At 47.5% G+C, this 14,020-nt stretch overlaps 1 protein-coding gene across 6 annotated transcripts in view; it reads left to right on the forward strand.

Annotated features, from left to right (window-relative positions):
* Positions 1–14,020, forward strand: part of ARHGEF9 (Cdc42 guanine nucleotide exchange factor 9) — a 193,235-nt gene that overhangs the window by 10,951 nt on the left and 168,264 nt on the right. For all 6 annotated transcript variants that reach the window (XM_040699572.2, XM_015278576.4, XM_015278577.4 and 3 more), the window contains exon 2: positions 6,496–8,675. In XM_040699572.2, the coding sequence (XP_040555506.1) occupies positions 6,564–8,675 (2,112 nt within the window). In that variant the 5' untranslated portion in view covers positions 6,496–6,563. The remainder of the gene's footprint in view (positions 1–6,495; positions 8,676–14,020) is intronic.

Genomic DNA, 14,020 nt, shown 5'->3' on the forward strand with positions numbered 1-14,020 from the left:
GTCCCTTGGCTGCGGGCAAAATGAGTCTCCTGTTCTAATTTCATTGTGTTTAGCCATCGCACAAACTCTAAAGCTCCCTGAAATAGGAAGGAAGTAATGTTTAAATTATGCATGAGTGAACTGATTTACTCGAACTGAAGTTTTGAGTTCTGTCCTTATGAATACAGGGATGGAGCTCTCTGTGCATCCATCCGTCTGCCTGGTGAATACTGAATTAACAGAAACACAAATGCAGTTCCAGTACTCTAAAAGCTTTGGCTTAAACCAGTGAAAGCCACGTGGGGTAGTTGCATGCTGCCACAGGGAAAGCAGCATGTTTGCTTAGCGCTCCCTTGTCTGGTAGGTCATCGTCAGTGATAGAGCGAGACCTTTGCTGCAGATTCCCTTCTGCTACTGAGTAGGTACTTGGTGTTTCAGTAGGAGCTGTCCCCTCTTGCCTGGAATGGGATTTGAACCAATCTCCTGCCCACCTCCTGCCTCCTAATGAGGAGTTTAACTTCCCACGTAATACGTTTTGCAGAGCATGTAAAATGCTGGTTAAATTCTATGGTCACTTCCTATAGGCACTCGCTCAGCGCTCCTCGGGGAGACCAGTGCCGGAAGGTTGGACATCCCTTTAGCAGATGGCTCTCTTCTCCTTGCTCCTTTGACCTCTATTAAAAAAAAAAAAATAAAAAATGCAAGCTGTAGTACCACGGCACCCATCCATGTGAGAGCAGCACAGCACGTATCTTGTCCCATGCGCAGGAGATGCTGAATGTCTTTGAGGCTGCAGTTGGGGCTGGGCAGGCAGGGCCCGGAGCACAGCAGGCTCCTGCATCTGGGTACGTGCTGCAGGAACGTGAGCACTGCTTTGCAGTCGGTCCTTTGGAGCAGCACCGAGGGGCTGAAATGTCAGCGGAGACACAAACAGAAAGGGGGAGAAGTCACGATTCTCTCGCTATTTCTTTGACCTAAATACACTGAAGTAACTGTACTCTCATGAAAGAGATAATTTCCTGATGCTGGAGAGCTTAACATCTGTTTCCTCTGATTTTTTTTTTCGGTGGTAGAACATGGTAACGGAAGAACTGGCGGGGTTTTCTTTCCTCTTTTTCTTTTGTATAGCAAAGGCGCTGCATGCTGTGGCTATGTACGCTCTCCGAGAGCAGACGGGTTTCTCTCAAGGGTTATATGATCGTTTGTTCTCTATTTTCTCTCCTTCCTGCCTACCCCCCCCTCCTGGAGAGGAGCGGATACACTGAAGCCCAGGCAGGACTTCCTTAGCTCCGCCATGCCTTCTGGCAGCCTGCGCCTCATGCCCTCTCCCCGTCACCCCCCTTCCCCGACAAACAATGGCCAAAGGCTCCTTCTTGTTTGTTATTTTATATCCCGTAGAGGAAGAGCCGAGTGGAAGCTCGTGTCCCCAGGGGCCCTCGGCTCATTCCAGCTCTGGCTGCTGCCTTGCTGGGCTGCCCGTGCCTCTTCCATGCAGTCCCTAGCCCTATAGGGCGAATCAGTGGTGCCATGTGATGCTGGGGGTTGCCAATCAGTTTTGAAGCAAACTTAGCATTGCTGGAAGGTGAGAGAGGGTCTGAGAGCCTCGGAGAGGTGTTCTGAATCATTACTCCGTGGCAAGAGCAGATAAAAGAGATGGATGGGTTTATTGGTGGTGCCCATTTGGAGCCCAGATTCAGCAGCCCTGCAAGCATCAAGATGTTAACTAAAGGAAAAAAAACAAACCCATTTGGGTCAGATGCTTGATTATAACTGGCTGTATGAGAAAGAAAAGTGGCTGCATAAAACTGGAATTGTAAGATATAATTGGAGATGCTCGTGGTCTGTAACAACTGTAAAAACCACTAGTGAAGAAACTCACTGCAGAAAGCTGGGATGGAACAAAGCAAGCACATCTTGCTTGGAGAATTGGTCTGTGATTACCCAGCCACTTAATCCAGCAAAAATCTAATTGCTGGGGAAGGAGGTAGTTCTGCCCACCCCAGCTCCTTCCTCCTGTCACGTGGCTTGTGTGTTCCTGTGGCTCTTTGGCTGAAAACCAAAGCCAGTGTTTCTTGTTTGGTTGTTCCCCCCCCCCCCCTTGGCTCGGCTCATGCCCAGAAATGTTCCCGTTGGCACGAGGGCAGGCGAGCACAAGGGGGGACACGGCATCTCCCTGACCTCACTGTGGGCTTCAGTAGATGCTACCTGGGCCCTTTCAGCTCCTGTGTCCCCCTGCCAGACTGCTATTACTCCCACCTGTATCAGGCAAGAAGAACCCCGTTGCCAAGGAAATATTACGCAATTGTGAATGAGGTATAAAGCACCTAGTTTTAGAGATCTGGATCACACAAAAAAAAAAATGAGAAGAATTTGGAGGAGTGTCATGGCCGTAGATACGGATGTTTTGTGCAACACACCTGGCACCATTTGCATGAGGTTTTGTGCTAACCTCTTTGTCAGCCTTGGTTACTTTGCAAAAGGAAAGGAGAACTGGAGGAATGAAGGGCTGCTGTTTTTGTGGTGAGAGCCTCGTGCAGAGGGCAGGGCTTGTGACAAACCCGCAGAGCTCCTGTATGTTTGAGCAGTTTTTGGTGTCTGATTGCTGTGGTTTTAGAAACCACATTCCTTGCTGGATGAGGACTTGTGTGCTTTGTAGGCCAGCCGCAACCGCCCCGCTGTTCCGCCCTGTTCAGCTCGAGGTAATTCGCCGGGTGCCGTAAGGTCGTGGCGTTACCTCCTGCTTGCTGTGGTTCAAGTCTCGCACGGCGATGGCTGCTGCAGCGTTGCTGCTGGGTGGTAACCTGCTGCAACCTGACCTCTGCAGCTGTGCCCGCAGCCCTAGGAGAGGGAAACAAAGTGGAGGCTGACTTCCCACTTTAGTTTTGCAGCTAGCAGATGTCCTTAAAATATATATATAAAAATATATAAGTGCTGTCTTCGGTCCTTCTTTTCCTGTGCCCCAGCAAGATGGGTAATGGTTAATTAATTGAGTACTCCTGCAGCCGTTCTCCAGACTCAAATTTTGTTGTTGTTAAGGGCGATAATGCCCCCAGGCCTGCATGGTTTGGTTGATAAGGCCACCTTTTCTCTACTTGGCATATTTAAAGCATTGGTTTCCCATGAGCCTGCTGCTGTTGTGCATTTGCACAGCGGCAGATACTGATTTTGGTGGCTGTATCAGATGAGAGAGCATAGCAGATTGTGGCACCCAGTCAGGGAAGCCTGAGCAAAGCTGACTGCCAGTTGTTCAAATGTGGTGTGCCTGGGTGCGGTGAGGCTTTGGTTGAGGCCATGCTGAGGCTCGAGCCTGGTCCAGTACAGCTGGTGGGCCTGGCGTGGCCCTGCAGCCACTGTAATGATGACCACAGGCACTAACAAAGCTGTGCTGCTGTGAGTTGGCTCTTGCCATCTGGTCAGCCTGTGATTTTGGCATATGCAGTGTCCTGCAGGCTTACTTAGTGTGCAAATAAGACAAAAATATGGTGCTTTTCTTTGTCAATAACTGGTCAAAAGGCCTTTTGAATGCTGGACATGTGGTCTACTATTCTGTTCATCCATTGAAACCATGAGACCTTTCAGTGACAGCTTCAAAGCTTGTGAGAGCCCCAGGTGAGGCTGCAGAGGGGGAAGTGGAGAGGAGCTACCCAAGCTCTGGTGCTGTATCTGCCTAGCATGTGTGGGTCTGACTTTATTGTGGCAGCTGTGGTTTACAACTGGTTTAAAGCTGCTTTTTTAAAATTTAAAAATTATATATATATATGTCTATTTAAATTTGAAGCCACCCTTGTGCCCTGTCTTTCTGTGTTGTGCTGCCTTTTTAGGGAGGGGCCATGCAGGGTCTGTCTCCTGTTAAAGACTCTTACATGAGAAACAGATTATGTCTCTTCTTTGCTAGCATCCCTCCAAAGACTTTGTAGGGAAGTCTGTTTCCTTTGAATCTTCTTTCCCCATGCAGGACCCACCCAGCCCAAAAAAATAAAATATAAAACTGGAAAGAGAAAAAATAGGGAACTTCTGTGATTTTGGTCTTTTGCTGCCATATGTCTGTTGGCTGCACAACTTGAAACTCCTCAAATGCGCTTTTTCCCCTCCATAAAATCCATTTGAATACGTTATTCTTTAAATTGCAGCAGAGGATAACCCACGGACCATTGTGACAACTCTGGATAAGATGCTTTTCTCATAGAATCACAGAATGGCATGGGTTGGGAGGGACTTTAAGATCATCTAGTTCCAACCCCCTGCCGTGCCGGCTGTCTCCAATCACCTCCTCATCTCATGTGTATGTTGACGTAGTTTCCAGGAGCATCTGCTCTGTGATCTTCCCAGGCACAGGCATCAGTCTCACTGGTCTGTAGTTCCCTAGGTCCTTTTTCTTAAAAATGGGAGTGATGTTTCCCTTTCTTCAGTCACCGGGGACTTTACCTGACACACATGACTTTTCAAATATGGTGGAAAGTGGCTTGGCAACCACATCAGCCAGTTCCCAGTTCCCTCAGGACCCTGGGATACTTGTCTTTGGGCCCTATAGGCTTGTACACATTCAGCCTCATGAGGGGGTCTCACTGCTACAATGGGAGGGATTTTGCTCCCCCTACCCCTGCCTAGAGGTTCAGGGCCATGAGAGATGTGGGAAGCCTGAGAACTTGAATACCTCACCCTTCTCCATGTCTGTTGTTCTGTTGCTGCCACTTCTCCCTTCTCATTTATCCTCAAGCACCAGATGTGGTGTCTTTTTAAAATTTTGTTTAACAGCAGCTTTCTGTGGTACACTGGTCTCATGTGAGTTTGTGCTATAGGGTTTGAGTAATGGTGATCCCTGCCCCGGCCCTAGAACAGCGACTTTTGTATGAGGAAGGAGAGTTCCTTGCAAGATCTCCATCATGTAGAGCACAGAAGGCAATGAGCTGAGTAAACACAGCGCCAAAGCAGAGGTGTGTGGAAAAAAAATAGCAATGAAATTAGGCTGTGCTGCTCTATGGGATGCATTTGTCAAGTCATCGGTACTGGGGTGCTGCAAGGCAGCTGCTGGGAGAAGACGGGGCTGGCATGGATTGGCTGCAGTGCAGGCTGCAGTGGAGTCTGTCAGTGATGCTGGCAGCCCCTCTGTGAAAATGTGTTTTAGGGCAAAAATGCTGGAGAGGATTGTAGGAGGAGTTAAAAAAAAAGTGTCATGGTTCAGCCTGGTTCGGCTTAGTTCTGGGACAAGGGGTGAGGAACAGCACTATGAACCTTGAGGTGAGTGAAGGAGGAAGGGGTGTTGGATGAGGACCTCTTCCCTGCCAGGACCTGTGGTGGGAGCTCCTGACAGGAGCCTGAGCAGGAGCCATGACCTGTGCAGCACCTGCATGGGAGCGGGCTCCCACGTGCTGTCACTGTTGTGGTGACATGATAGAAACAGTGACTGGTTTGGTTGGCCATAAGGTTAGCCTTCTGTGCCCAGCAATGGCTGTTACATCAGCAACTTTGGATTTAATAGAAACATGAAGTGTATTGGATTTTGTTGGAGTGCCACAGTGAGACTGCCTGCTCTCTCTCTGCTTGGAGGAAAACGGTGGGTTTTTGTGTTGGCAAACCTGTGTTGCTGAGGCTGTGCCCTTTCTTGTCCCTACTTTTCCTCTCTTCTTTGTCCTGTGAGGAGGGCTGGGAGTGGGGCCTGGCTGGCAGTTCTGTATGCTGCACAGACAGACAGCAAACCCAGGACCACATGATGAAGCTGTAGCAGTGAGTCAGGGCAGGGCAGGTATACACCGGTGGAAGGGAAGGCTTAGGATCTGCTTGTGTAGACATTCAAATTCTTACAAAGGTTTGGCAGTGGATTCCATTGCTTTTGTGTGGGGAGTATCCGTAGTTTTAATCCTGTTCACTTAGGCTGAAACTTACTTGAGGGGAACATGTGTTCTTGTGTAGCACTGAGTGGCAGCCAAGCATCTTTCATTTAGCAGTTCAGTTCCAGTGAGAGATTCCTGTGCTGGTGCCATAGCTGTTGTAGGAAAAACGTGGCTTGAATATTCTGTGAGGTTTTTGGTATTGAAGTTATTTCAGAATTGCATTGTTTCCAGGAAAAGGCCCATCCTAGCTTTTCTTTGAATGCCTGCCCGAAGAGACGGAACTCATTGGGATTGCATTCTTAGTTCCTGGCAGATGAAACTGGTGAGGATGACAGTGACATGTACAGGGACACTCTATTACAATTCCTTCTTTTCCTCTCTGTCATGTATGCTGACATATTGAGAGTCCTAGCGATCTGCAAGACCAATATATGATTTATGGTATTCTGTGTGTACTTTGGGACAACTTTATTGATGCAAAATGCTTATATATAATCATTAAATCTTCGGTCACTTAAATCAGACTTAAGTTGCTTTGAACTTTGTATGGTTTAAGAGCAAAATCTTGGTCTCAATCAGTGGCATTACTGTCACTGGAATAGTATTTGACTTGTGTTGAATTAGCAAATGTGTCTTTTGAAAAAATGCTCTTCTAATTTTGTTCCTTTGCAATTTTTTCCTCAAGTCTTGTGAAGAAAACAATCTGAAGACAATGTGTCTTTGACCCCTGGTACCAGCTTTTGAGCCGGAGCAATGGAAGTTATAGATGGCTGCCGGCGTACTGACCCTGTGATAGTTTCAAATGGATATGCAAACAGGATTTTCCAAGCAAACATGGAGGATAGGAGTGCTGACGCATCGGAGGTCTGCTGTGCTGAGCATGGCACCTCCAGTGATGCCGTCCCGAATGAACAGGAAGAAGCACCCAGGTATAAAAAGTTGACCAAGGGCAACCGGATCTGGAATTTTGTTTGGCGAAGGAAAGGATCCTCTATGAACAAAAGAAGACCCCGGTCAATGATCGTACTGGGAGATACCTATGATGCCTCCGATGAAAAAAAGCCATCCTTCATGAACAGAGTAATGCCCTTAAAAAAGCTAAGAACCTCTAAGTTGCCTAAGGATGTAGATTTCAGAGGATCTGCAGTGCAGGTTACTTGTGTCCCTGAGGAAGACCATCCTGCTGGTGGGCAAGGAGCAGTCTACAGGGTTAAGAAACTGGGTGACAGCCAGAGGCCCTACCGCCATTCATATGGGGGGCACATTGAAGATTTAGATTCCTCTTTTGAAGACATTGAGCTGAATATCAGCATTCCTGAAATTGACGCCAATGAAAGTAAATGTCTCAGGGATATTAGTATCAGACTACACAGTGAAGATAATGACAGTAACTGCCAGAAAATACCAGCTAGAAAGAGTGAGCCTTTGAATTTTGAAAACTTTAAGAGTCCTGCAATTACGGAAGGGGACAATCAAAAGAAGTGTACTGTGCTCCCACAGGAGGGCAAAAGAGGAAGAAGCTCTGATGTCTGGAGCTATCTGAAAGGAATTTCATTAACTAGCAAAGATAATTCAAAGCTTCTAGATGAAAGGGCTGAAACCAATTTCCAGAACTTAGAAAATATCACTGATCATTCCACTTCTTATTTGGACTTCGATATGAGATGTGAGGAGAATCTTAGCCAGCAGAAAAAATCAAACGGCGCAACCAAAGCCACTCACTTTGCGGGTTTCGTGCGGTTCTTCACCAGTGTGGCCGAGGCGGCTCGGCGGCTGCGAGGCTCCTCAAAGGCATTTTCACCTGATGAGAAAAGGCCTCCGCGGAGTTCCCGGAGCTGGAGGCAGGATGTCATCTCCCGCAAAGTGAGCCTGGTTATTGAGAATGAGACTGCCAATGCTTTCTGCACGGTGGGGGCATGTCTGCAGTCACCAGATTCAGGCGTGTGGGATAATCCAAGCTTTGAGAGTTCAGTGGGGAAGGAGACCACACAGGGCTTTAAAACTACAGAGGTGTCACAAGACATCGGCTTCTCTGCCCTGAGCAGCAAGAGCGATAGCTTAAACGAAACACCACTTTCTCCCTCTGGGCCAGAGCTCCCAGATGACTCTGTCACTGTGATAAATTCTGAAGAACCCTCTGAGACTGCAGTCCACTTTGCACAGACAGCTCTGACCCAACAGATTCAGAGCGTGGACAGCACTCCAGAGAAGGCACGGGCTGAGGGCAGAGACCTGCCGCATTCGGAAGATCGTCCTGGGAAAAATCTGGGTGCTTCTGAGCTGGGCAGTCCTCCAGCTGCTAACGGTGACTTTCCTGTAGTGACTGTGGCTCTGATCCACCATCCACTAAAGATGACTCTGCGTGAACTGGAACCTCAGGATGTGGCTTGTGCTTCAGTAGTTACTAACGACATGAGTGTGTCTCTAGCAGCAGCTCTGGAGCTTTCAAAGACTGAGCTGGACATGAAGGACCTGAGAAATCCTGAGTTGCCTTTACAAGACTTATCTCGAGATGACCAGGAGTTGCAGGACTCAAGCAGTACTCCAGAGAAGGCACAGGTCGTAGACCTGCCACGTTCTCAACGTTTTCCAGAGAAAAATCTGGATACTACAGAGCTGAACAGTTCTCCAGCTGCTAACGGGGACTCTTCTGCAGCAACTCCTTTAAAATGTGCAGCAGTTGAAGGAGTGGTGTTTGAGCAGGCTGACGGGTGCTTCAAAAAGCACAGAGCAAGTTCACCTGTGGAACAGAACCCTGTGGAGTTACTTGGCAGAGGAGTGCGCTTTGACTGTGATGAGGAGTGCCGTCCGTTCCACGTGACCATCTCTAGAATTGTCTCCTCTGGACTACTTAACAACGGAAAGGTACGAGTAAGCTTTGCTGTACAACTTCCAATCAGACTGTATTGTTGTGATAGCTCTTTTAAGGACGGCTTGCACTTGAAATCATTTTTATATATTCCTCTTCGGAATTTTTACTTAATCATGCAAATAACGGCCAGAGATGTAGCTGTTATATCAGACTATAAGGAACCAGTTGACTGGTGTATCCCCGGGCTGTTAGTGCAGATTTCCACAGTGCTTCTCGTACGACCCTTTGGCTATGTCATTATCAGTGCCTTTGGAAGAGGGCTGTAACAGAGATTCATGTATTTCTAGGCACTAGCTTTATTTTTCTTCCTCTCTGCATTTAGTAGCAGTGGCAGTGGCAGTTGATTTTTATTAGGTGATGCTTGTTACACCACAGCATCTGTAACACCAGGAAGATTCCTGGCACACAGTCCTAGCCCATAATGGAAGATGGGAAATGGTGGTTCTGAGAATTACAAATCTGTATTGCCCAGCATGAAGCCCAGCTGTTTTCTTTTGGGTTCCTGTTGGCTAAAGCTGAAATGATGACTTTTATTTTTAAGGTGCCCGTTAGGGAAATGGGGTCAACTCATGGAGAAACTTTTGCCTGTCTTTTTGGGCTTTGAGAGACGACATATTACGGGGTGATGACATTGTTCCCTACTGGAAAAGGGGTCATTGACTTCTGAGCCAAGAGGGGAAGTGTTTGAAAATTGGCAGCAGGTGAGAAATACTGAGAAGAAAAAAGTCCAAACTTGTGACTCCCAGTCGAAACGGGCAGAACTGTTGTTAGTTATTCCTGCTTTTTTTTTTCCCCCCTCCATTTTTTGTTATTCAAAAATATGAAGACAGTTCACTGTGTAACTCCAGGGACTTGTGAAGTGGGACAAGCAGTGGTTAGTCACTTGTGGTCTCCGGGACAAAATGTTTTTAGGAGTGGCATGAACGAGCAGACTGTGGTTTGATGTACTTCTGCGGGGACTAAGCTGTAAGCATGCTGAGCAGGAGCAAGATAACAGAGGCATGAAAGGACTGAGTGGAGCAAGGGAAGTTTTGGCAATCTTTTCCCAGATCAGCTGCATTTTTGGTAGCTGAGGGCTATGCCTGTGTGTCTAATCTCCGAGTTCTTGCAACCCTGCCCATGGCGGAGGAGCTGAAACTAGATGATCTTTAAGGTCCCTTTCAACCTAAGCCATTCTCTCATTCTTTGAGGGCAAAATGTGAGCAATTTCCCAGGTCAGCTGTGTGAACAGAGGTGGGATGAGTCCCATCTCAGCTGTTGCAGCCTACAGACTTTACAGAGAAAGTTAAAAATAGTACTTAAGATAACTGGACAGGAAACCTCCCCTGAGTTCCTGTTGAGGGTGGTGATAGCGATATGACCTCTGGACTATGGTGGCTTCCAGCCTCACAGGTCCACGCCTGCCACCTCACTGGGCAGAAGCAATGGCAAGGTGGAAGCACACAGCCCACCCTGGTTGGTAAACACCTCTGGATCCCAGAAACTAGATCCAGAGATGCCCAGTGGCCTAAGGGCAGCACCAAGTCCTGTGCAAAGGAAGGAAACTTCTGGATGGGAATGGACTTAGAGAGTCCATCAGCAGCTCCGGTAACAAATGTCCTGAGATACCCAAGGGATTTACTTGCCTATCTCTCATCAGGGAGTGGCACTCGGAAACAGTTGACCAAAAATAAACACGTAAGAGGAATAACTCCAGCCTGAGCACGACACTAGCAGCAAACTCAGGCCTCTTATTGTTTTAGGTCTGAATTCACCTCCTTGCTGGCACCTGTTCCTTGGGACAGTTGTTGGCCCTCGTGCTTCTGCTCCAGGCTGCTCTGCAGTAACTGAGGGATTTGGATTTCAAGTGAAATGCTCCACCAAAATTAGGGAGAGGGTGCTTCCAGGACGGGGCGCTGTAAGCAAGTACTCCTGCAGCCTTTGAAGTGCGTTAGCTGCATGAAACAGAAATAGCTTCAGCAACTGTTTTCAAAACAACCCACGTTTCCCACAAAAAGCAGAAAAAAAGCAGTTCTCACTGAGGCTCCCTGCCCCAGCCTGCTAGGAGATGGTAAGAGATCAAGGGCGATGTAGTGCAGAGAGGTGGTGGAGTGAGATGTGGGGGACCTGAGCATTGGTCCTAGTTAGACAGCAGATCTTCTGCTTAGCTGTGCTCTTCTAAAACTAACACCTCCTTTTCTTGTTCTCCTTACCTGGCCTTTTAAAATTTCATGTTTTCCAGCAGCAGCTTACTGACAGTGTGGGCAAGTAACAGCTCAACGGTGTTTGATCTTACTGCTGTACAGAAAACAGCACTGCAACAACGTTTAGTTAGAAGAGCAGCGGGTAGAAAACCGCTTACTTCTTGAACTGTTCCCCTGCCCAGCTGCTTTTGGGTCCCATCCCGAATTCCCAGTTGTTCAGGGAACTAATGATCAGCACAGATAAAAATGTTTTGATGGATTGAAAGAACAGAAGCAATCCGAATGAGTTGTCAGTGGCGAATGAATTACCGATTCACACTGCTGCAAGTTGGGAATTGAAAGGCCTTCCTTATTTTCACAGAGATATGAGAAAAGAGCTCAAAAATGATGTAAAGTTTCTCTGAGTTTTTGGTCAACTTATGGCCTTCGCTTGCAAACCATAAAAGTTTCTCCTTCCCATGGAATGAGGCACAGCTCCTGAAGCTGAATTTGGCCACTTCCAGGCGCTCGAGCTGATGCTACACTGGGAGGAAGCTGTAAAACCACACTGGCTACCCTGCAGCTAGGCATTGCCATCAGGGTTTCAAACCTGCGTGTCCTTGGACAGAGTTTGTGGGGGGGTTTGGTGCTTACTTTGAGCGTGGCATGAGAAAGAGTTGCAAAATACACCTCTGACAGACTATCTCAGACTTCAGTTTCCAGTTTGTAGAAACTCATGTTTTTCCAGAAACCTGATGTAGGCTTATGGCTGCCCGAGGTCCTTCTGGGTCACGTCGGGGCTCGCACAGGTGTTCAGCAGGGACCGAGCTCTGCAGAGCAGCTCTATTGCATTTTGGCTTCTGCAGTTAAAAAGCAGTTAAGGTGCAAAATCTTTTCACTGCGGTCTTGCTCTGCCCTCTGCTGGCTATTTGTGAAATAAGGATTTGTTTTAAGGCAGAGAATGCTTTGTCTATAGGATTTTGAATTTATCTGTAAGTGCTTTATAATCTGCATCTTCCTGCTGTCTAGTTTTTTTTTTTTTCCCCACACATAGAAAGCAGTTGGTTCTGTGATGCCATTTTCTGGGGGATTTACAGTTGCCAGAAGCATGAAAATGAGTTGTCTCCAGTCTTGTGCGCCTGGACAGAAAGTGCCTGCCCTGCAGGATAAGGTGCCAGGCTGGCCGATGGATCCTGCAGGTCTCCCAGCAAGTCTGCTGTTTCTCTCTCAGATCATCCACACTTTTCAGCCTCACAGCATGCGAGGGGGAGTGTTTCCTTAGGGCAGCTGTGTGTTTGGGGCTCTGCGCCCCATACTTATGGGGCTAACTGTTCTTGGTGCCCTTCAGGTGCTCACTGCTCAGAGCACACAGATGCTGATGGTGCCCCATACCGATGGCAATCAGAGCTTTTACAGCATTACTGGGGTTTGTGACTTCTGTGCACACTGTGCTGCATACGTGGGAAAATCGGAGGCTCATCCTGTGTGGTGGGTCTGACTGGAAGCACCGGATTGCTGATCTACCTGTGTGTGCACGTGCCAGAAGATGCGCTGGCAGATACGCCTCCTGATAGCTGGGGCACTGGAGGCAAACCCAGGAGATCTCAGATCCTCCCACAGGTTTGGAGTTCTGCTTTAGAGCAGCTGCTGCAGATGTCTTTTCACAAGAGGAAGATGGAACAACTTTCTTTCTCTCTGTTTGATGAGAAACTGCAAGCAGTTTGCAACAGAATCCCGTGGTGACCTTTAGCTTGAGATCGTTTGATTGTCTCCCTGCTGCGGCACATGTTGGGAGCTGCTGCAGGAGTGTGACTGCCGAGCTGGCTTCCCCCTCCTTGCTCTGTTCAGTGGCACTAACCAGGAAACGTGCATTTCTGAGAGCTGATCTTCAGAGCTTTATCTCCTGGTTGTTGCCAGTTGGCTGGGCTGTCTCCGCCTATTGCGCTTATGAAGGAAGCACAAGTGAAGAAATACTGCTTTGCTTTTAAGTCCTCCTGCTGCCAAAGGAGCACTGTATTTCTGTCTGTAGTGAGGTATGATTTAGTTACAGAATGAAGATCCTGTATATTTATGCATTTAATACGGTTCTGTCTGACAATCATCTTATTTTTAGGAGAAACAAAACCTCTAAGCTGTTCAGATTTTCTTAATAACCGTGAAGTGTTATCAAAAACTTGAATTAAATCCTATATTTAGTGCTATCTATACTGGGGTAGCTTTCTTTTTTTTCCCTTGGAAACATTTTTATCGTTGTAAGGGAAAGGCAGGTTGCATCTGCTAGGCTGGCAGGCTTTCTGTGTGCGTATACCCAGCCACCAAACACCTGGGGATTTCAGATTTCCACATTTTCCTGAAATACTTGTTGAGCCTTGCCTTTCTTTGGTTCCCAGCCTTGACTTCTCCTACCTCCCTTAGTGCCATCAGAGCAGTGATATGAACAGGGACTTGTAGGTTCTTCTGGCCTCTGTGCTAGAGAACTACGTGTCTAGAACTTCTCTGCCTGGGAGGTTTGCTTTGGCTTTTTCCTCCTCCCATTTGTTCCCCAGTTAAGGGGAGTGCGCTGGAGCGCTGGACATGGTACAGAGAGTGGGACATGGAGCCTTACGTCATCCACAGCCTCCCACTGTGCCTTTGGGGTAATTATAGCCTGTCTGCTTTGTTCTTCATTTGTAAATAAAGATAATAGTGCATCAGTGAAAGCTGAGGGTGCTTGAGGACTTAAACCATCAGAGGCACTCAGTTATTAGCAGGGCCATGGAAGTGCAACAAATCTGTCTCAAATTGAGGCTAAAAGCCTCCCAGTGAGGAGCTCTCCTCTTTTCTTCTCCTGACCTTTCCAAGCCGAATTTTCTGCTGATGCCTTAGCTCCAGGATTACACACAAGGCTTCCACATCGTCACGTGTCACAGAGAAGAAAACGAAATGCAGGATTTTGAACCATGATTTTCAGACAGATAAATCCATTCCATTGGATTTATCTCTCCAAAGAGACAATTCTTGCTGTTGTCTCCATCAGGATCATTTCCTCCCGAAAGAGGAGGATAAAAGTTGGCTTTACTCAGGAGCAAGGGAATCACCGACATTTTTCTCCACTTAGCTATAAATGCTAGTTTCTCTTTGGGGTTAATGTTATCTTAGAGTATACCTGGGGATATTTGACTGCTTTATAGGTGCTT

This window comes from Gallus gallus, chromosome 4 (genome assembly GCF_016699485.2).
Source record: "Gallus gallus isolate bGalGal1 chromosome 4, bGalGal1.mat.broiler.GRCg7b, whole genome shotgun sequence".
Taxonomy (NCBI): Eukaryota; Metazoa; Chordata; class Aves; order Galliformes; family Phasianidae; genus Gallus; species Gallus gallus.